This window comes from Tamandua tetradactyla, chromosome 8, assembly GCF_023851605.1.
Source record: "Tamandua tetradactyla isolate mTamTet1 chromosome 8, mTamTet1.pri, whole genome shotgun sequence".
NCBI classification, from domain to species: Eukaryota; Metazoa; Chordata; class Mammalia; order Pilosa; family Myrmecophagidae; genus Tamandua; species Tamandua tetradactyla.
The window spans coordinates 49,296,754-49,320,908 of NC_135334.1; the positions used below are offsets into that span (position 1 = coordinate 49,296,754).

Genomic DNA, 24,155 nt, shown 5'->3' on the forward strand with positions numbered 1-24,155 from the left:
AGTCTATCCCCGCTTACCGTGCTTTATTTTTTTATAGCAGATATTACTACCTGTCATATTATATATTTGCTTATTGTTTTGTCTTCAGTAGATAAATGACTAAATTATAGATCCCCAGCATCAAGCAAAGTGCCTAGCATAACTGACCATCACTTATTCACTCAAGATATATTTATTGAGTTTCTACTTTGGCGAGGCACTAGGGTACAGTGAAGAACAGATAAAGTCCTTGCCCTCATAAAACTTACAGTCCAGAGGGCAGGATCAGTATTTAATATCTAGTTGGTTAAATGAATGAATACTAATATTATTTTCGTCTGGAGGTAAGATACTAAAAAGAAATATATTAAATATGTAAATTTATTTTTATCTATTTATTTATTTTTTGCTTCAAACTATAATATTTAGGAACGTATACTCATAAAACATGATATAGCTAACATGCAAAGCAGACAATCAAAAATTACTTTTTGAAGACTCATTATGTGTTTAAGTACTGCAGAGGTCCTAGAGCTGCATGTTGTTGGCATTCACAAAATTAGAGTTGATTTCTGGCTAATGATTATTACAGAAGAACACTGAGGAAAATGTCCATCATTACAATCAGTAAAAGAACCAAATTTTATCTGTCACGAAGAGTAGAAGTTATATTTAGTAATAGTCTCACTTATAAATTAAATACTCTCACTTCAAAGTTGTATTTTGATGCTGTTCCTTTTCCTTTTTCCCTTGTTTCAAATAACTGACAAAGTACGACCGTCTTGTAGCTGGCAGTCCAAAGAAGGGAGGAGTCAGGACCAACCACCTAGTTGCTGTTGTTTGTAAAGTACAAACACAAACTTTTGAGTGAGGCAACATTATCAAAAGGGGAAAGTCCCTTTCACTCCCAACTTGTTCCATTAAAATAAGTATATTCTAATTTACAAAATGGATTTAAAAAAATTTAGTATGAAGATTCATCACCAGTCAACATTTCACACACTGATGTCTAATTCCCAGAAATAATTTACATAGCAGTTGTGAGTCTAATTTGGAACATTTAAATGTAAGGTATTACTATTAGATAGTAGATATAATGACATGATTCCTGATCATATTTATATAGAAGGTATAAACCTGAGACTCGGATTTTGCTGACATTAAAAATTTAAAAAACAAAGAACATCTCAATTATGCATCTCTGTACCCAGTAGCTTCTCTAAGATTTACAAAATTATAATTTTGTAATTATGTGACTATAATTTCAACAAATCCCTTGATTGTAGATGCCAAAAAGATAAGGTTTAATATTGAGCTAATTTCCATTGAATTTTATGTTAGGATCAATCAGTGAGCTAAATTTTAAAAATAATTTGAAAAGTAAACCTTAATTAATGATTTCTTTTTCTAAACCAGTATCAGCTGATTTAATCTCGCCCAGTTGAATGGGTCTCTTTTGGTTGGTCAATACGATAGAGAAGCTCTGCCGGTAAGAAGTATCCAGCATATTGCACTGCATCTGGAGTAGTGTCATAATGGTAGTGTCCACCTTCTCCATGATGACTGAAACAGTGAGTGTGCTCCAGTCGCAAATCAAACCCCTGGGACAATGGACAAACCATCAGTTAGTACTCAAATTATTTTGGATAGAATTTATTTAAGGCGGAGAGAGACCTTTTTTAATCTATGAGATAATAGTTTTAGTTTAATTTTTTAAAATTGTGATAACTTTATTTTTTAAATAGGTAATACATTCATATGATTCAAAATTCAAAGGGTGCAAAAAGGATATATTCAATAAAATGGCCCATCCAATCTCATGCCAATACTATTCATTGTCTTTCTTTGCGGGCAACTAATGTATCTTGAATATCAACATTAAAATTTTTTTTTTATTCAAATGACAGCATTCAGAGCACAATGCTCTGCATACCACTTTTTTCATCAAACAACATAGCTTTGAGATCTCTGTGCATCAGAGCATAAACTACTTCCTCATTCTTTTATACCTACAAGGTATTCCATTTTATGTACATACCATTTCCCAATTGACATTTTAGATTATTTATAATTCTTCTGCTATTATAACAATATTGTCATGAATAACCTTTTAATTAAATAATTTTGCACATGTATGCATACATTATCTAAATATGTATATATATTCCTAGACATGTAATTGCTGGGTCGATAATGAGAGTAGTCATTATTTTGGTAGATATTTACTTTGAATTGGTCTACAGTATAATTATTTTTTCTAAGAGTAAGCTTTTCTATAGTATTACAATATAATGAATACCAAGTAAGATGACAGGAGATCTGAATCATAAGTCTGATTTTGCTATTTAATAACATGACTTTAGGAGTCATTTAAAATGCCTGTGCTTTCATTTTCCTGAAGGCAAAACTTCTCTGCCTAACTCATAGGTAGGTGAGCCACCTGCTTCTTTATCTTGCAAGAGAATTCTAGAGATCATCCTAGTTTTTTAACAGCACTTACACAAAAAGTACCAATTCTAAAAGAACATCCTAAAAAAAAAAATCAACATTGTCATTGTAGTATACTGCAATATAAGCTAGACTTACTGGGTCTCTGGAGACAAAGACTGGCAGACAAACCAAAGGAGCATTCATCTCATAAAAATGCAACCATTTATTGACCTCTTCATCAGTGTTCAATGGGCAGGAAGAAAATTCTGGGGGCTACAATAAAAGATCATTAAACAGGCAAATATACTGAATATTACTGAGAACTAAAATTTTAAAATATATGCCATTTCATTAAGTTAAAACAATGTTAAGACCTCTTATGCATTTTCGTGGCTATTTTCAACATCAAAAGAAGTTACGTAGTCTAGTTTTCAAAAGGATACCCAATCAATGTATATAAGCTAAAACGGATGGATGAAATAAAGGAATGGGTCTATTACTATTTTTATATTTTATTTTTCATAGCCTCAGTTTTTCTATAAATGTATTCCCATCCTCATTTGGATCTCACTAAAGCTATTGGTAGATGAAAACAAAAAACACACATAAGGTATTAAAAATAGGTAGAAGAGGAGACTTTCAGGAAGATGGCAGAGCAGAATGGAGTGAGTTCTCTCCTGCTCCATGAAACAAGACAGGGGATGGGTAGAAAATGACTGGGACTGCCGTCCTGGGGTGTAAGGAATCAAACTCAGCACCTAGGCAGTTTGGGGAAACAGAGAGGGAATCAGTATAGGGAGAGTGGGGTGGGTTGCGTGACTGAGATCCATTGAGGGCAGGCTGCGGGCATGAAGGGAGGTGCAACTGGAAAGAACTGATCATCCTCCACTCCAGCCTGTCCCAGCTGCAGGCTGGGGAAACCTCCATGAGCAGGTCCGAGTTGTCAGAGCCCATGGGGAGCCTGGAGGTGGACCTGATCATGCAAGGCAGGAAGCGATCACCCGGCAGGATTGAGGAATAGCCAGCTCTGTACGTTGGCTGATCCCCTGGGCGCTGGTTGGACCAGCGGTCCAGCTGCCATAGATCAGGAGCAGCCCACCCACGGTGCATGCAGTCTTCAAGCCACTGCAGACCAGGAGGGGCAGGCCTGAGGGAGGAGCCTCAGGCACACCACCTGCTGGCAGGATGCAGTAAGTGCAGGTCAGCTGCTCCAGACAAGGAGGAGGGAGCTGAAGGGAGGAGGTGACTTGGGGGTCATCAGCTGCTGAGAAGAAGGGTTAAGTGCAGGCAGTGAACACCCTATCTGCCTAGGTTTTTGTTTCTTTTCTTAGTATTCTTTTTTTTTCTTTTTCCCCCCTTTAAAATATATTCTTTGTATATATTTTAAGTAGTAGTATAATTGCTTTTACATTATTTTTAATTTTTATAGATATTTTATATTTTTTGGATTATTTATTTTCTGTTTCTTAAATTTTTTATTCACTGTTTCATTTATTTTTATTATTTTTATTTGTACCAGTCTGACTTCACTCCCAGTATATCTGAAGGTGTCTCCTTTTGATTCTGGGGACTACTACTGTTGAGGTGTGTTTCACTGTTGTTCTTGTTATTGTCTTTTCATATTTTTATTATATTCTTACCCTATTTTATTATTATTATTATCTTTTAAAATAATTGTTGTTGGGAGGGGTATGGGCCAGGAGTCAACCCTGGTCTCCTGCGTGTGGCATCCATTCTGCCACTGAAGTACCTGTACATCCCAGCCTAGCCATTAATAGACCCTCATATTGAATTGCATCCCTTACTTGAGATCCGGACCTTGATTTGGTGGAGAATGAATGACAAACAAAGTGCAAAAGTAAACCTTCAGAGAAAACCAAGTAAATACAAAACTTTAGATGAGTGAAGGAAACCAACTTGCAAAATAACCACATCAAGATAATCAAATGCCCCTCACACAACAGGTAATCACAAAGCACATGAAGATCCAAGCAAAAATGGCCCAGCCTGAGGATGCGGAGAAAGAGGCACACTTATCCACTGTTGGTGGGAATGTCAAATGGTGCAACCACTGTGGAAGGCAGTTTGGCGGTTCCTCAAAAAGCTGAATATAGAATTGCCATACGACCCAGCAATACCATTGCTAGGTATCTACTCAAAGGACTTAAGGGCAAAGACACAAACGGACATTTGCACACCAATGTTTATAGCAGCGTTATTTACAATTGCAAAGAGATGGAAACAGCCAAAATGTCCATCAACAGAAGAATGGCTAAACAAACTGTGGTATATACATACGATGGAATATTATGTAGCTTCAAGACAGGATAAACTTATGATGCATGTAATAACATGGATGGACCTAGAGAACATTATGCTGAGTGAGTCCAGTCAAAAACTAAAGGACAAATACTGTATGGTCCCACTGATGTGAACGGACATTCGAGAATAAACTTGGAATATGTCATTGGTAACAGAGTCCAGCAGGAGTTAGAAACAGGGTAAGATAATGGGTAATTGGAGCTGAAGGGATACAGACTGTGCAACAGGACTAGTACAAAAACTCAAAAATGGACAGCACAATAATACCTAAGTGTAAAGTAATCATGTTAAAACACTGAATGAAGCTGCATCTGAGCTATACGTTTTTTTGTTTGTTTTTTGTTTTTTGTTTTTTTACTATTATTACTACTTTTATTTCTTTTCTCTATATTAACATTCTATATCTTTTTCTGTTGTGGTGCTAGTTCTTCTAAACCAATGCAAATGTACTAAGAAACGATGATCATGCATCTATGTGATGATGTTAAGAATTAATGATTGCATGTGTAGAATGGTATGATTTCTAAATGTTGGGTTAATTTCTTTTTTTCCGTTAATTAATAAAAAAAAAAATGGCTCAGCCAAATGACCAAATCAAAATTCCAGAGAACAGACAGAATGTGGAATAAATACTCAAGGATATGTATAAAGAAATAAAGGACATCAGGAAGACACTAGAAGAGCAAAAAGAAGAATTTGGAAGATTAAATAGAAAAATGGCAGATCTCACAGAAATGAAAGATATAGTAGACAAAATTAGAAATATACTACAGTACACGATAGCAGATTTGAGGAAGCAGAAGGAAGAATAAGAGAACTAGAAGACAGAACAATTGAACTAGAGTGCACAAAAGAACAAATGGCAAGAAAGCTGGACAAAATGCAACTGAATCTTAGAGAGATAATGGACAACAAGAGGTGCACAAATATAAGAATCACTGGAGTCCCAGAAGGAGAAGAGAAAAGTAAAGGGCTTGGAAAGTTGGTTGAAGATATAACTGGGGAAATCTTCCCAACCCTTAAAAAATGACATGATATGCAAATCAAAGAGGCCCAACAAGCTCCAAACAGAATAAATCCATACCGGCTTAGTCCAAGACACATACTAATCAAACTTTTAGGTTTTGAAGAGAAACAAAGTCCTGAAAGCAACATGAGAAAAGCAATTTACTACATACAAGGGAAAACCGCTAGGACTGACTTCTAACGACTCAACAGGCACCTGTGAGACCTGCCTTGCAATAAATACTAAAGCAAGTCCTATCAGCTGTCCAATCAGAGGGAGTATGGAGGAAGGCACAGAATTGAAGAATACAAGTAATGTTTTTATTTAAAGGATAAAAAGAGCAGAAGGAAATTGATATATGGATGTGACAAATAAGAACTAATGGACAAGATGGTTGAGTCAAGAAGCACTTGTACTGTATTTACTTTGAATGTTAATGGACTAAACTTACCAATTAAAACACAGACCGGCAGAATGGATTTAAAAACATAATCCATCTATGTGCTGTATAAGAAATGCATCTTAGACTCAAAGACACTGTTAGATTGAGAATGAAAGGATGGACAAAGATTTTCTATTCAAGCTGTAACCAAAAGAAAGCAGGAGTAGCTATACTAATATCAAACAAAATGGACTTTAAATGTAAAGGTATCATAAGAGGCAAAGAAGGACACATATTAAAAAAAGGTACAATTCACCAAGAAGAAATAACAATTATAAATGTGTATGCTCCCAATCAAGGGGCTCCAAAGTACATGAGGCAAACATTGACAAAAGTCAAAGGAGGTATAGACATATCAACAGTAATAGTGGGAGACTTCAATACACCACTCTCCACCACAGATAGAACTACCAGAGAGAGGATCAAAGAGAAATAGAGAACCTAAACAATAGGATAAATGAATTAGACCTGATAGACATATATAGATTACTACACCCCAAAACAAACCAGGATAGACATTCTTTTCTAGTGCACATGGGCCATTCTCCAGGATAGATCATATTCTGGCACACAAACTGAGTCTCTACAAATTTAAAAAGATTGCAGTTATTCAAAGCCCTTTCTCTGATCACAATGGAATAAAGCTGGAAATTAAAAATCATCAAAGAACCAGAGCTTTCACAAATATAGAGAGATTAAATAATGTACTCTTAAACAACCAGTGGGTCAAGGAAGAAATTGCTAGAGAAATTGGTAAAAATCTGGAGATGAATGATAATGAGAATGCAACACATAGAAACTTATGGGACACAGCAGAGGCAGTGCTGAGAGTGAAATTGATTGTCCTAAATGTCTATATTGAAAACAAGAATGAGCAAAATTTAAGGATTTAACTGCTCACCTGGAGAATTCAGAGAAAGAACATCAAACTAACTCCAAAGCAAATAAAAGAGAAATAATAAAGACTAAAACAGAAATAAACAAACTGGGGAACAATAAAACAATAGAAATAACAAAACCAGAAGTTTGTTATTTGAGAAACTCAATAAGATTGATGGACCCTTAGCTAGACTAACAAAGAAGAAAAGAAATGATGCAAATAAACAAAATCAGAAATGAGAGGGGGGTTGTTACCACAGAACGTGAAGAAATTTAAAAACCATAAGATAATATTATGAACAATTATATGCCAACAAACTAGACAACTCAGATGAAATGGAGAAATTCCTAGAAACACGCAAATTACCTATACTGACCCGAGAAGAAATAGATCTCAACAAACCAATTCTATTAACAGGAGTCAATTAGTCATTAAAAACACACCTCCCTCTAAGCCAATGTGGCAGGTGAACTCACTGCCCTCCTCACTATGTGGGACATGACTCTCAGGGGTGTAAATCTCCCTGGCAATGCGGGACATGACTCCCAGGGATGAGCTGGGACCTGGCATTATGGGAATGAGAAAGCCTTCTTGATGAAAAAGCATATTTTATTTGCTGCAGCTGTCGGAACGTAATATACTAGAAACGGAATGGCTTTTAAAGAGGGGAATTAATTAAATTGCCAGTTTATAGTTCCAACACCATAAAAATGTCCAAAGTAAGGCATTCAGGGAAAGATACCTTGATTCAAGAAAAGCCGATGGGTCCAGAATACCTCAGTCAGCTGGACAGGCATGCGGTGACATCTGCTAGCTTTCTTTCCTCATTTCCTAAGGCTTCCCTAGGGGTGTTCTCCTTCGGCATATGCAAAGATCTCTGGCTGTGTGGCTTTCTTGGCTCTGTTGGCTCTAAAGCTTTTGCCAAAACGGTTCCCTCTTCAAGGACTGCAGTAAGCAATCCCACCTTGAATGGGTGGAGACACATCTCCATAGAAACCATCTTTTCAAAAGTTACCACCCACAATTAGGTGGGTCACATCCCCATGGAAACAATCAAAAAGCTCCCACCCAGCAATATCGAATGATGAAAGGACATGGCTTTTCTGGGGGACATAATTGCTTCAAACTGGCACAAGGGGAAAGAGAGAAATGAGACAAACTAAAGTGTCAGTGGCTAAGAGATTTCAAACACAGTTGAGAGGTTATCCTGGAAGTTATTCTCATGCATTATATAAATATCCCCTTTTTAGTTTATGGTGTATTAGAGTGGCTAGATGGAAGTACCTGAAACTGTAGAGCTGTGTTCCAGTAGCCATGTTTCTTGAAGATGATTGTATAATGACACAGGTTTTGCAATGTGGCTGTGTGATTGTGAAAAACTTGTGTCTGATGCCTCTTTTATTTACATAATGGACAGATGAGTAAAAAAAATGGATAAAAATTGAACAAAGAATAGGGGGAACAAAGGTTAAAATAAATTGAATAGATTGAAATACTAGTGGTCAATGAGAGGGCGGGGTAAGAGGTATGGCATGTATGAGTTTTTTCTTTTTTATTTCTTTTGCTGGAGAGATGTGAATGTTCAGAAAAAATATCATCGTGATGAATACACAGCTATGTGATATTATTGTGAGCCATTGATACCTAAAGCACAAGCAGCAAAATAAAAAATAAACAAATGAGAAATCCTTAAGACCACGAACTTCTGTGCCTCAAAGGGCTTTGAAAAAAAAGTGAAGAGGCAGTCAACTCAATGGGAGAAAATATTTGGAAACCACATATCAGATAAAGGGTTGGTTTCCTGTTACATAAAGAAATTATAGAGGTCAAAAACAAAAGAACAAACAACCTAATTATAAAATGAGCAGAGGACATGAATAGACATTTTTCTGACAAGCAAATACAGATGGCTAAGGGCAGATAAGGAGCTGCTCATCTTCATTGGCTATAAGCGAGATACAAATGAAGAGGACAATGAGATATCATCTCACACCTATACAATGAATGCTGTTAAACAAACAGGAAAGTACAAATGTTGGAGAGGATGTGGAGAAATTGGAGCACTTATTCACTGCTGCTGGGAACATATAATGGTGCAGCTGCAGTGGAAGACAGTTTGGCGATTCCTCAGGAAACTAAATATTCAGTCGTCCGGCAATACCATTACTCAGTATATACCCAGAAGAGCTGAGGGCAGGGACAGGAACAGACATTTGTACACTGATATTCATAGAGGCACTATTCACAATTGCCAAGAGATGGAAACAATCCAAATGCCCATCAACAGGTGAGTGGATAAATAAAATGTGGTATATACATCAATGGAATATTATGCAGCAGCAAGACGAAATGATGTCCCAAAACATAGGACAATATGAATGAACCTTTAGGACATAATGCTGATTGAAATAAGACAGACACAAAAGGACGGACACTATATGATTTCACTATTATGACTCTGGTAGTGTCAGAGGTTACACTGTAGAATGTAGCAGAATCAGAGGTACACAGAGGCTAGAGACGGGAAAGGCTACCCAATGAGGTTGAATCTGAATCGCAAGGTAATGGATACCAGTGATCATAAGTAATTAGTGGGTTTATAAGTAACACGGCCATATTGAAGGTGAATATGATTGAAAGGGGATGTATAGTGCCATGTATCCCAATGATTAAATTTAGAATTATAAATAAGTTCTCACATGAACTATTTCAATGGTTTGATAGTCTCCAGTGTTTTAGAGCAGCTAGAAGGAAAAACCTGAAACTGTGTGTGTCGGTTTGAAAGGATTTAAGTACCCTAGAAAAGCCATGTTTTTAATCCTAATCAATTTTGTAGGAGCAACCATTTCTTCTAATCCCTATTCAGCACTATAGGTTGGAAACTTGATTATGTTCTCTCCATGGTGATGTGATTTGCCCAATTGTGGATGGATGCGACTCCACGCATTCCAGGTGGGTCTGGATTATTTTACTGGTATCCCTTAAAAGAGGAAGCATTTTGGAAAAGATTTGAGGTCTGAGAGAGTTGCCAGAATGACAAGAATGGCATAGCCACAAGAAGCAGAGAGTCCACCAGCCAGTGACCTTTGGAGATGAAGAAGGAATATGCCCCAGGGGAGCTTCATGAAGCAAGAAGCCTGGAGGGGAAGGTAGCAGACGTTGCCATACTCCACTTGTGCCTTTCCAGTTGAGAGAAAAACCTTGAACTTCATCGGCCTTTCTTGAGTGAAGGTAATCTCCTGTTGGTGTCTTAATTTGGACATTTTTATAGACTTGCTTTAATTGGGACATTTTCATGGCCTCAGAACTGTAAACTTGCAACTTATTAAATTCCCCCTTTTAAAAATTATTCCGTTTCTGGGATATTGCATTCCAGCAGCTAGCAAACTAAAACACTGTGGAATGATAACCCATACCAAACTATGAAATCTGGTCTGTAGCTGCTTGTTGGAGTATGGTTTGAAAATTATTACGTTTTTTTTTTTATATTTGTTATATTTCATGATTAAAAATGTTTAAAAAATAGAAGAATAAAGATAGGTAGAAGGGAAGCATTACTTCATCCTTCCACTGTTTTATTGCTCTCTTAAATTCAAAGACATTTGCAAATATAAATACATGTATGGGGGTGCATGGGTGGTTCAGTGGTAAAATGCTCACCTTTCATGTGGGAGACCTAAGTTTGATTCTCAGACCACCCACTACCTCCCCGCACCCCCCCCAAAATATATATGTGTAGTGATTATTCATGGTAATACTCTCCTGTTTGCTCCTGATAAGAACTACTCAAGTACCTGAAAAAATTGTAAAGACAGCCAAAGAAAATGTTAACAGGCTTAAATTTCATGTAAATGAAATATATATATCAAGGAATTAGGTCCAAGAAAGGAATGCTTCTATGTACTTTTGAAAACAGTTTTATTTTGCTTAAGAACAAAATAAAATACAAACTTCTTAATCTCAAAGTCTACAATATTATGATTCCATTCTATAATCATTTGATAATTACAAATAGATTTATCTATAATTCTCTTAATAATTTGTTAAGTAGGTTCACAAATGTTTACTCTTTCTGTGAAGGGTCAGTTTGGTAATTAAAGTTGTCAAGATAAAAAACATTAAAAGACTACATTTTCTTTTGTCTTTACTAGTAAAATGAAAAGGAAAATAAGTTGGAATCTTTTTATCCTTTCTTTCTTTTTTCCTTCACCTACAAAAAAATTATAAAATAAAAAGTCCTGAATGCCCTGTGTCTGGCTTTGTATAGTATTCTATTCCTAATGTCTTTTAAACTGATTTATCCCAATAAAATTATAATTTTCATAATGATTTCTTCTTTCCCCAAAAGTACAACCATCTTAATAGCAAAATCTACTATATATTGATTTTGGATTCTGGCAATGAAAATAATCAGTTTCTAAGGCTTATTTACAATCACAATTATCTTAAACATTATCTTCACAATGTGATTTATTATCATTTAAATTTTAAGGTAGTACACTCATAGAAAAATGATTATATTCAGGGTGTCTTTTAAGGTAGAATTCCCAAAGTATATTAGAAAACCCTAAAATCTTAAGTGCACGTGTATGGGCCACACACACACACACACACACACACACACGCATATATGCATGCTCTTACCATAATGTGAGTCCTCACTTTTCCCTTCTGAATTACGAAAGTACCTCCCATTCCTACAGGTTTATCTCCATAATGTTTTTCAAGAGTCTTTCTCATACAAGTCACAAAGTTAAGTTTTCCAGTTCTTCTTTTGGCCTTCACCTCAATGACCTAAAGAAGATATAAATGTACATACCACTGTTGCAAGCTGCAACGTTTGATGTAAATAACTTCCAAAGTAAAACATTACAAAATTTAATTCCGTAATGCAAATATTCACTTATTTGTTTAGAACACTGAGATTTGAGTTGAGGTGTCTCAATACTCAATTAGTGTTGATCATTCATATATATATTAAATATCATTTACTCTAATAGGAATCGTTCAGATTTTCTTGGAATGAGAAAGAGAGTTACACCTAAATGCTACATTTAACTTTAGAGAGTCTCATGAGATCTGTCATTGTGGAAATAGTTTGACACTGCCCAGGCTTAAGGCAATAACCTCTGGTAATGGGGGAATTATTACATTTTCTCACTTCCCAGAAAATTCCAGACCTATCTTATTTCCACTATAATAGCTATTTAGACTTCACTACTTCATTTCTTAGAGTAGTTGAAGTGGTTATTTCTATTAAGAAATTTAAGAGTCCTCACAACTACTGATACTGAGGTCATCTTTTTATATACTCACAGGAAGTAAATATGAAGGAGGACACTAATTTTCCTTATTTTCTTCTTGCTATAATTTTTTTTTCTACTATTATCTGCCTAGTCCAATCAATGTCTGATAAGAAAGGAATGAGCAAATTACCTACTTGCTACCTCTGCTGGTTTGAAAGGATTATGTACTTTAGAAAGGCCATGTTTTAATCTTGATCCAGTCTTGTGGGAACAACTGTTTCTTTTAATCTCTGTTCAGTAACAGGTTGGACTCTTTTGATTAGATAATTCCATGGAGCTGTGACTCATCCAATTGTGGGTATTAACTTTGATTAGATGGAGCTGTGACTCCACCCATTCTAGATGGGTCTTGATTAGTTTACTGGAATCCTTTAAAAGAGGAAGCATTTTGAAGAAAGTTTTAGAACCATGAGATAGCTAGGAGAACCATGAGACCCCACGCAGCGGGAGTCCTTTGGAGATAAGAAGAAAAACGCCCCCGGGGGAGCGTCATTCAACAGATAGCCTGGAGAGAAAGCTAGCAGAGGTCACCACGTTTGCCATGTACCTTTCCAGTTGAAAGAGAAATCCTGAACTTCATCAGCCTTTCTTGAGTGAAGGTAACCTCATGTTGGTGTCTTAATTTGGATACTTTTATAGCCTTCCTTTAATTTGGACATTTTCGTGGGCTTGGAAGTGTAAACTAACAATTTCATAAATTCCCCTTTTAAAAAGCCATTCCGTTTCTTGTACATTACATTCTGGCAGCTAGCAAACTAGAACACTTCCTATAGGTAGGCATTATCTACTCCTTTTAGCTACATGGTTGGTTTAAGTGAATAACTCATTCTCCAAATTAATATCCTGTTACCTTTTTGTTCCTCAAAAAAAGTATTGCTTACGAAGTATTATTTTTAATCTTATTTTTAAATAAGACTTTCACTCTGTAGTACTGTCTTTCATAACTGGACTATTTATGGAGCTCTGCCTTATATAGATTTTGATTTTTTTAAAGAAAGCATATTTAGAGTGAAAAAGTTCCATTTTTTAGCTATTTTAGAACAGTTAAGAGAATATTGTGTTTTTATGGACAATCACCTTGCCAGGTTGACCGTCACTGGCAAAAAGATTAGCCAGTAATGCACACCCAAAGTCATGGTATTTCTCACTGTATTTCTCTAGCAGGCACCCTCCATCTACAGGGTTAATATGGGCAATGTAACTTCCATTCACAGGAGGTTTGTGTTCACTTTCTGTTTGAATAACTGGCATAAACTGAAAAGAAAAATAAATAATTAGTCAATCGTAGTATCTCTGTCAAAGAGAATATCTTAAAAATGTAACAAAATATTTTATTACAGACTTTAAGATATTTTATTTCAAACACTAGTAAGAAAAGACAAAACCTGAAATATTCAATTTTAGATACAAAATGTTAAAGTAGATTTATAAATACCCCCAAATTAGAAAACATTTATATTTCTTCCTGTGCTTCTATTATATTTGTAACATGTCCTTTAAAATGTCTAATCTTAAGTTTTAAACATTTTTCTCTATCTTGAACACAAGGCAAATGATATTAATGTTTCTGCAAAAGTCACCGTATGATCACTTACTAATGGTCACACCTGACTAGATTGTAAGTGAATAGACTGATTATAGTCACCCACTCTTGCATGTATGAAATGCCAAGAAACACTGATGTTATATTTTTATGTTCAAAACATACTGACTTACACAATCATCATAAGACTCTGATACATCACTTGTACTTGATCTGAAAGAGGGAACTGATAGATGATTAAATATCCCATTTATTGTATGATTCAAAGCTACCACTATACCAAAAGCAAAGATTTAAAGAGGAGCTAGGAATCTTCTGATATATAAAGATAAAAATATTTTACAATCCTGGGTCTTCAGCAGACAGCAATAGGAATCTGGACTCATTTAAGGCTGAACCTATACCCTACGAGAAAATGAAACAAGAGACTAGTGCTCTATTAGAGTTGTACCAATTGGAGCATGTGCTATAGCTCCAAATCTGTATCAAACAGTATCAAACCTGTGGAGACAGCTGATATTAGTTACTTACAGTTCATCCAGAAGGCAGGCTTTGTGTTATGGTAGTAAAGGGAAAAAGGAAAACCAAACAATAAATCAATAAAATACAATATTTACATCATGTATATCCTGACCTCAGTATTGAACCCAACAGTCTGAAATGGGCCTGCCCCTGCTCCAAGAATAAAAGCTCCAGGAAGCTTGATTTCTTTTGCAATCTTATTCAGATCATAAACCTATAAAGAGGAAAAAATATTAGTAAAATAATACTTGTACTAATTCCCTGGTTTAATCTTTATTACTAAATCCATAATACTTTCTTGCCACATTGATCAAAGGGTCTTCTAATAATAAAAAGGTGATTCAAGTCATCCATAATCTTCATGTGATGTGAAAAGGAAAAGTATGACACTTACTTTTTCTTGTTTTACAAGAGGCAGTAAGTAAGGCACACCTCCTACTTCTGCAATTCTAGTTCTCCCACAGATGCCTAAAAAACATAAGCTATCTTAAACATAGGCAATGCATCTAACTTAAGTATAAAATGCCAGAACACACTAATTTAGTTTATTATTAAGACTATACAACTTCACCATATTCATAAGGAGTTTTACAAATAGCAGGAGTTGGAAAATGTAAATAGCTAGGACCCTTGTCCTATTCTAATTACCTGTGTTCCCAATATCTTCTGAACCAAGCATAGCTTGATATAGATACAGTTAGTGGCATAAAGCCAAAAGAAAGTTGGTGATAAGGTAAGGACTAGAATTAGGGCGAAGTTTGGATTGGGAAAAGTGTTTAGAATTGGCCCTTCTTTTAAAATCTGCTTGGTTTTTATTTATTTATTTATTTTCGCTAAAACTGTTTTTAAATTTAAAACCTTTTGAGCTAGTAAAATATAAATTCTTTTAAAAGTTCATACTGAGAAATCCTCTTGCCAAAGTTGTTTATCCCCAAGGTTATTATAAAAATGACAGGAGATATAGCTTCAGATGCTAGGAATTTTCTATTTACATGTTAATTAACATCACAACAGGAGTTGGAAGAAAGCATATTTGTTTTTCTTTTTTAATGCAGACTGGAAAGCAATTATTTTTTGTCAGTTTCATACTAATATCCTACATTATATAAGAGATATAAATGCTCTTTCTTCAGCTATATAAAGAGTAAGTAAAAAATTCTTATAGGTCGCACTTGTAATTGGGCATTTTGAAAATGTTTTACATAGGATCAGCAGAAATTTCTCATGGATAAAATCCTTTCTCATAAGTGACAGTAACACTGAAGGAAGTTTAGAGAAACCATTAGGAGGTTATTGCAGAAGTCCATATAAAACCACAAGTAATAACCTAATAATGGTGACTGTAGAGGTGAAGAGGAAATTAAGAAAAAGAAAAAATATAGAATAGGCATCTATTGTGAAGTAACGAGTTAAATTTTACACATTTAGACCTAAAGTTTTCCTTAGCTTATAGCTAGGTGGAGATGTTCTAAAGACAGTTGGAAATACTGATCTGTAGCTAAGAAAAAGAGACATTCAGGTAGGATGTACAAGATGTTGTATCCAGATAATAATTAAAACTATGAGTAGATGGAAAAGCCCTGAGATATTATACAGAATAAAAAAGGATCAGGAAAGAATTCTGGAAAACATTGGTATAGAAAAGTCTGGCATAAAAATAAAGGAGCTGGGGCGGGCCACAGTGGCTCAGCAGGCAGAGTTCTCGCTTGCCATGCCAGGGACCCAGGTTTGATTCCTAGTGTCTGCCCATGCAAAAAATAAATAAATAAAATAAAGGAGCCAGGGGGTGCAAGGGTAGTTCAGTGGTAGAATTTTCACCTGCCATGCGGGAGACCCAGGTTCAATTCCTGGTCTATCCACTTCCCCCACCAAAGAAAAAACAAGCAAACAAAAACAAACAAACAAAAATTCAACAAATGGTGCTGCAATAATGGGATATTCACATGGAAAAAGAATGTAATGTGTCCCCTGATACAGCATACAAAGAATAAAATAAAAAAAAAGTCAAGAAAAATGACCACAGAAAGGTAGAAAAGGCACTAAGAGAAGAAAGATAAAAGAACATAGGGGAGAGGAGAGAGAACCTTGGGAAAGTAAATGTCAAGAGGCACTGTGACAGTTTGAAAGGATTTATGTACTCTAGAAAAAACGTTTTAATCTTAGTCAAGCTTGTGGGAGCAAACATTTCTTTTAATCCCTAATTCAGTAATTCAGTTTGAGAACCTGATTAGGTTATTTCCACGGAGACGTGACTCACCCAATTGTGGGTATCAACTTTTGAATAGAGGGAGATGTGACTTCACCCATTCCAGCTGGGTCTTGATTAGTTTACTGGAATCCTTTAAAAGAGGAAGCATTTTGGGGAAAGCTTCAGAATGAAGGGAGAGCAACAGAACAGTCACAAGGATGATGAGAGCCAGAGCCCATGCAACCAGAAAACTTTGGAGATGAAGAAGGAATATGCCCCCAGGAGAGCTTCATGAAACAAAAAGCCTGGAGAGAAAGCTAGCTGATGTTATCATGTTTGCCATGTATCTTTCCAGTTAAGAGAAACTCTGAACTTCATCGGCCTTTCTTGAGTGAAGGTAATCTCTTTTTGGTGCCTTAATTTGGACATTTTTATAGACTTGCTTTAATCGGGATATTTTCTCAGCCTTAGAATTGTAAAATAGCAACTTATTAAATTCCCCCTTTAAAAAAGCCTTTCTGTTTCTGGTATATTGCATGCCGGCAGGTAGCAAACTAGAACAGGCAGGAACAACCAAACAGTATTAAATATGTAGAGGGATCAAATACTATCATTTAATATATGAAGGTTATTGGTAACCTTAGCAAACAGTTCATGTAGAAGTGCTTAACCATGTTTAGGAAAGATCATATACACACATATAGGTATTCACACATACATGCATATATCATATATACATGTATATACATACTGGCTTCCTTAGTATCGTAATTTCAAGACTCATAAATTACTGACTAGAAATCTCTTGCAAAGTATAAACCCTCTAGATTAAAGGATTAAGGGTAACCCTTTCTTCTTTCTTATACTCTTCTGTTTATTTTTCAGGAAATATTCTTATATTTCGAAGAAATCTGACCATAAAAATATTATGATATTAGCTTTCAAGATGCAAAGAAAAATGCCTTCCTATACACACAACTTCTAGAATGTATAGGTCTATTAAAATTTTTAAAATGTTTAAACTGTAAAGACCCAAAAAGAACAACTAATCTATTGTCATTTTACAAACTGAGGACCCAGGGGCACAGATAAATTAAGTGGCTTATCAAGGTAAGGAAATCAGTATGTGGTAGAGATAGAATTAAGAGTCTAGGACTTCTATGGTAAACTACATTTTAACAAAGACGTCAATTACATAACAAAAGAATACTATAAGAACTTATCTCCAAATTCCTCATCTCAATAGGGTATAATGGGAGAAGCTTGGACCGTGGAAGCAGATAGACCTGCTTTGAAATCTGGTTATGAAGGTCATCTTGGGGTTTACTTAAACTCTCTGAGCTTCAGATTTTTCATCTGAGCTGAGGGTAGTACTCACCTTGCAGTATTATTGTCAATGTTAATTAAAAACATCAAATATAAGTGTCTACCATACTATCTGAACAAATTATATTTACTAAACTAATATTAATTTCCCTTCCTTATCTAACTTCAAACATTGGCTAGATGATCACTTGGGAAATTTATTGAAAGGATGTATGTATTTAATGGATGACTGGAATGCAAGGCTTTTACGATCCCTTCTGATCTTGAATAAATAAATAATAACATACAATTTAAGTCCTTACAACAGTTGCTTTAGCAATTAAAAACAAAATTTGCATATGATAGCAAGGATTGTAGCCTATCGAATATTTGTTCTATAGCCTTTAGAAGTTATAAAAATTCATAAAACATCATCTCTTTCCACAATGGTGTAAAATGAGCTTTGATCAATGTAAGAAAATAGTGAGCTTAGAAATTAAGAACAATGGGCGGTGCAATGGTGGCTCAGTGGCAGAATTCTCGCCTGCCATGCCGGAGACCCAGGTTTGATTCCCAGTGCCTGCCCATGTTAAAAAAAAAAAAAAGAAAAGAAATTAATAGCAATTAAGCCTATAAACTGGAAAAATATCCCTTATCTATAGATAATTTAAGATTGCCCTTAAAAATAATTCTGCTCTCAGAAAATTGTTAGGATTGAAAAGCACATACTAGTTGCTGAAACTGCTTACCTTTTGCAGGAAAGGCAAATGGTTCCTTAGTCAGATCAGGGCAGTCAACTACAGAGACCTGGACATCAGCAAAGTTATCTTTTAGTCCCTTCTGTAGAACTGAAGGAAAGAAAAAGGCTTATTTAATTAAGATTTTAAAAATCGGCCCTCACATGTAAAATCTTCCCTCAACCTAAATTTGTATAACAAAAATGTTAAGAAAGAGGGGGAAAATGGCCTTATTAATGTAGAGACTTAAGTAGATATATAATCAAAGATATAGACAAAGGCACATAAATACCTAATCTATGGTTATTATAAACTACAGAAAATAAAAAGATGAATGAATAGGTTCTAGGTTTTTTAGAATAGCCAGAGATTATGCTCCTTTTGAGGAAAGAATTCCAAAGACCTACTGAAATGTGAATATTTAAACTGTTTCAAAACTAAGCAAAAACTTGAAGCTCACAGACAAAATGTTGAGCAGAAGAAGCCAGACACAAAAGAATAGATACTCTATGACTTGAGTTATATGTATTTCAAAAGCAGACAACTAATTTTAAGGTGACAGAAATCAGAAGAGTAGTTTGTCTGGTGATAGGGATACTGACTAGAAAGGTACATGAAGGAGCCTTCTGAGATGCTGGAAATGTTCTATATCTTACATGGGTGTATAATGTTAAAATTCATCCAGCTATATATTTGACATTAGTGCACTTTACCATAGATATGTTAAACCTCAATAAAAAGAGTAAAAGAGCAAGCATCTGTGTCTCAAAGTTGTAAATCTAAGAGCAATGTACTTTTTTTTTTTTAAGTAAAATAAACGTTTATTCATTAATAGGGCTTGGCCTCGTTCATGAAAGAGTCATTAAACAGCACTGCTTCTGAAAATCATGAAAACAGATGTAATAGGGATCTCACAAAGTAACTAAATCACAAGCAATAAGGTATCAGTATGAGGAAATAAGAAGAAAGGTAAAAACATTTAAAGTGGATGGAATAAATGCTATTGTAACTTAGTAAGTAACAAATAGAGAGGGAGAGGAAGAGACCACAAAAGGAACTGGAGAAAAGGGAGAAGAGAGAGCTCATTGTGATGATAATTAAGCTGGCTGAACAACTGTCAGAATACCATAAGGCCATCAAGGAAACCAGGAAGAAAATACGTGGTTAAAGCCTGAAATAATAAAACCTTAGTTTTCTGTTCCTAGGGGACTGCTAGAAGTGCCTCTAAAACCATGTGTGCCAGGCTTGAATAACAATGTACTTTTTTTGGGGGGTGCGGTGCATGGTAGGGTGGGGTGCATGGTCTGGGAATTGAACTGCATAGAAGGCTAGCATTCTACTACTGAGGCGAGCATTCTACCACTGACCAATGTATGTTTTTTTTACATGGGCAGGCACTGGGTCCGGCATGGCAGGTGAGAATTCTGCCACTGAGCCAAACGTGGCCCACCCGCCCCCAATGTACTCTTTTTTTAAAAATTAATTAATTAATTAATTTTTCTACATGGGCAGGCACCGGGAATCGAACCTGGGTCCTCTGGCATGGCAGGCAGCATTCTTGCCTGCTGAGCCACCGTGGCCTACCCCCAATGTACTTTTAAGGATAAAAAGTTAGTAGAAAAATTTTGATATTTGTATCAGCAGTTATAGTGTAGCATTATAGAATCAGACTTTCTAGAAAGATAAAGTCATCTTATATCTAAGCCATATATATATAGTACATACCAGATATTATCTATATGAGAAGAGAAACCAAATTGACTGGAAAATTCCTTTGCTTAGACTAATAACTATAGATTATTTCATGCTTTAACCACATATTTTCTTCCATGTTTCCTTAAATTAAGTTTTAGTGTGTGAAAATATAGCAAAATCATTTCTTATCAATTAACAAAGGGAACAAGTTCTTGCTATAAAATAAGATTTTCTACACAAATTAAAAATAAATTTTGAGCCAAAAAACTTAAGTGTATATTTCTATTTTGTAGTGAATATGTCCTGTATATATACAAGAAAAATAGAAACATAAACACACAGAAAAGAGTGGCAGAAAGGATCTCGGAGAATATTCCTAGCTGTTTTGTCTTAGGGAAGACAAGGAGTAACAGAAAAAAATACTCACAGAAAAAGAATACTAGCAGTACAGATTGTTTACTAGTGCCAGACAACAGAAGAAAAACTGGGATAGCCAATCAAAGAATTAATTTTCTTCTTGAGTTCAACCTCATTAGGAGAACAGATGAACTATGAGGACAGACATACTTTGAGAAATAGGAGAAGTTTTATAGTTATCATCAGAATAGAACCCAAAAGCTTTCAACATTCTGACAGTCTATGCAATTTTGGATTAGTAATATTACTAAATTTGTTTTACATCTCTATTTTTTCCTTTTTTTTAAATCTCTCCTCTAATTTATCTTGGGAAGCTGCCTTAATTTTTTTTTTTTAGCCTTAAATTTTTGATCAATCAAAAGAAGGTGAAATTTAAGAAGTTCACTGGCAGCCTGTCACATCAGAATAGAGAAAAAAGAAGTATTAGTTTGGAAACAAGGTTAATGCACAACTGATTACATGTTTAAGAATATCGTAACTGGTAAAAAAGTTAATAAAGCAAAAATTTTTACAACTCTTTGGGTATTATATATATATATATTAACCTTGGGTTACTATAGCTATTTTCTTCCTGTAAAGCTGGTATCTTGCCACGAATCTACAAATGGTAAGTTTTTGTTATACTGGTTTCTCCAAGGGAGAGGGATTTTGGACTTTCTCAATAAAAATAGTATAGAATTGATAGTGAAAGGGAAAATGAGTTCTGTATCAAAAGTACTATTTTGCAAATCATGTCTTAGAATATGTTTAGTTTTTCATTTTTGTCCCTAGAACAATTTTTAAAACTCAGCTGTCATTGTATTTACCTCCAGCAAGTTCTTCTAGATCTGGCACATGAAAAGAAAACTCAACACAAGCCATTTTCTTTCTTCTTTAGATGCAAGGTTATACAAATAAAGTTATTGTAGGCCAATTATCAGAAAAATTCAGCATACAAAGCATGAAGAGCTTGATCTGGAAATGAACATTAAAGAGTTCAGTTATTAAGAAGGCAGATTGGTTTTGTTTGTTTGTTTGTTTGTTGTTTTTGTTTTTTTTGTCTGTCTGGTTGTTTGTTTGTCTTTTTTTTTTACTATTGTTATTACTTTTATTTTTTTTTCTCTATATTGACATTCTATATCTTTTTCTGTTGTGTTGCTAGTTCTTCTAAACCGATGCAAATGTACTAAGAAACGTTGATCATGCATCTATGTGATGATGTTAAGAATTACTGATTGCATATGTAGAATGGTATGATTTCTAAATGTTGGGTTAATTTCTTTTTTTCCGTTAATAAATAAATAAATAAATAAATAAATAAATAAATAAATAAATAAAAAGAAGGCAAATTGGGTCCCATCAAGACGGAATAAGACACATCAGGGCTCCATCCTGTTATCAGGCAAAGGCCATGAATTCTTCTGCCTGATGTGCTCAATAACCAATTCCTGAGACACTGGTGTTTCAAAGAGACAAAGAGTTTATTAATGCAGCAGTAGAGCAGTCAGTCTAACAGCCCAAAATCTGTCTCTTCGAATAAAAGGGACTCGAGGTTTTTAAGGTTTCTAGCAAGGGGAGATGAGGTCATCTCAGATAATAAATTCAAAGCATACAAGAAAATAGTGTTAATAGTGAGTTTAAAGGTGAAAAAAAAAACATTGTTAACATAAGGTAACATAAGTTGAAAGGAGCAATCCATCCTTCAATGGCAGAGCCTAGTCGTGCCAAATGGCAGGGCTCAGCAGAGCCAAAAAGAAAACATTGTTAGCAGTCCTTTAACTTTTCTGGAGCCCTGAAAAAGTACTTTTTGCCAGTTCTTGCTGGTTGTTCAAAACTTCTGTGGGGGGACTGTAACTAATAAATTAGGATTTATGGGATGATTTTAATTACTGAATCATTATATAAATGTTCTCTTTGCTTTTGGGATTTTGGAACAGACAAAGGGAAGCACCGGAAGACCTGAACTGTAATTAAGCTGTTGTGGACATCTGGAGAGGTTGCGAATGGTTGGGAAAAGATATTTCATGCAAACAACAGTCAGAAAAGAGCAGAAGTAGCTATACTAATATCTGATAAATGAGACTTCAAATGTAAAACAATTAAAAGAGAAAAAAAGGCACTTTGTATTAATAAAAGGAACAATTCAACAAGAAGACATAACAATCATAAATATTTATGCAGTAAGCCAGAGTGCTCTAGAATACATGAGGCAAACACTGCAAAGAGAAATAGACACCTCTACCATAATAGTTGGAGACTTCAATTCCCCACTCTCATCAATGGATAGAACATACAGACAGAGGATCAATAAAGAAACAGAGAATTTGAATAATCCAATAAAGAACTAGACTTAACAGACATTTATAGAACATTACACTCCACAACAGCAGGATACACCTTCTTCTCAAGTGCTCATGGATCATTCTCAAGGATAAATCATATGCTGGGTCACAAAGCAAATTTCAATGAATTTAAAAAAGATTGAAATCATACAAAACACTTTCTCAGATCATAAAAGAATGAAATTGGAAATCAATAATAGCAGAGGGCCAGAAAATTCACAAATATATGGAGGCTTAATACGCACTCTTAAACAACCAGTGGGTTAAGGTAGAAATTACAAGAGAAATCAGTAAGTTTCTCAAGGCAATTGAAAATGAAAATACCTCTCTCTCTCTCTCTCTCTCTGTCTCTCTATATCTCTCACTCTCTGCCTGTCTCTCGCTGTCTTTCTGTCTCTATCTCTCTCCATTGCTCTCTCCCTCTCTGCCTCTCTCTCTGTGTCTCTGTCTCTCTCTCTCAGTCTCTCTGTGTTACCTCTCTGTCTCTCTCTCTATCCCTTTGTCTCTCTTTCTCTCTGTCTCTCACTTTATCTCTCTCACTCTATCTTCCTTCCTCTTTCTCTTTGTCTCTATCTCTCTCTCTCTATCGCTATGTCTCTCTCTCTCTCTGTGTGTCTCTCTCTTTATCCCTGTCTCTCTCCCTCTGTCTCTCCCCCTTTCTGCCTCTTTCTCTCTGTCTGTCTCTCTTTCTCTCTCCATTGCTCTCCCTCTCTGCCTCTCTGTCTCTCTTTCTGTGTTACCTCTCTCTCTCTCTCTCTCATCCCTTTCTCTCAGCTTCTCTTTCTGTGTGTGTCTCTCTCTCTTTATCCCCGTCTCTTGCCCTCTCTCTGCCTCTCCCCCTTTCTGCCTCTCTCTTTCTCCCTTTGTCTCTATCTTTCTCTCTCCATTACTCTCTCCCTCTCTGCCTCTCTCCCCCTCTGTCTCTCTCCCCCTCTCTGTCTCTCCTTTTCTGCCTCTCTCTCTCCCCCCCTCTCTTTATCCCTTTCTCTGTGTCTCTCTCTCTCTCCCCCCCTTCATCAGTTTGACCAACTATTTTTTAAAAGTAAAAGTTAATTACTTTTA

The 24,155-nt window shown here is 35.5% G+C and overlaps 1 protein-coding gene across 7 annotated transcripts in view; it reads right to left on the bottom strand.

Moving 5' to 3' along the window:
* Nucleotides 1–359: 359 nt before the first annotated feature.
* BKGD (beta-keto-L-gulonate decarboxylase) overlaps nucleotides 360–24,155 on the bottom strand; it is a 40,496-nt gene continuing 16,700 nt past the window's right edge. For 2 of the 7 annotated variants that reach the window (XM_077113257.1, XM_077113258.1), the window contains exons 2-9: nucleotides 21,579–21,726; nucleotides 18,673–18,771; nucleotides 14,825–14,898; nucleotides 14,543–14,644; nucleotides 13,443–13,619; nucleotides 11,704–11,853; nucleotides 2,566–2,682; nucleotides 360–1,580 (exon numbers count right to left, since the gene is read on the bottom strand). In XM_077113257.1, the coding sequence (XP_076969372.1) occupies nucleotides 1,407–1,580; nucleotides 2,566–2,682; nucleotides 11,704–11,853; nucleotides 13,443–13,619; nucleotides 14,543–14,644; nucleotides 14,825–14,898; nucleotides 18,673–18,771; nucleotides 21,579–21,633 (948 nt within the window). In that variant the 5' untranslated portion in view covers nucleotides 21,634–21,726 and the 3' untranslated portion in view covers nucleotides 360–1,406. Of the gene's footprint in view, nucleotides 1,581–2,565; nucleotides 2,683–11,703; nucleotides 11,854–13,442; nucleotides 13,620–14,525; nucleotides 14,645–14,824; nucleotides 14,899–18,672; nucleotides 18,772–21,578; nucleotides 21,727–24,155 lie in introns of all 7 variants that reach the window. The other 5 variants (XM_077113259.1, XM_077113260.1, XM_077113263.1 and 2 more) reach the window with 5 other exon arrangements.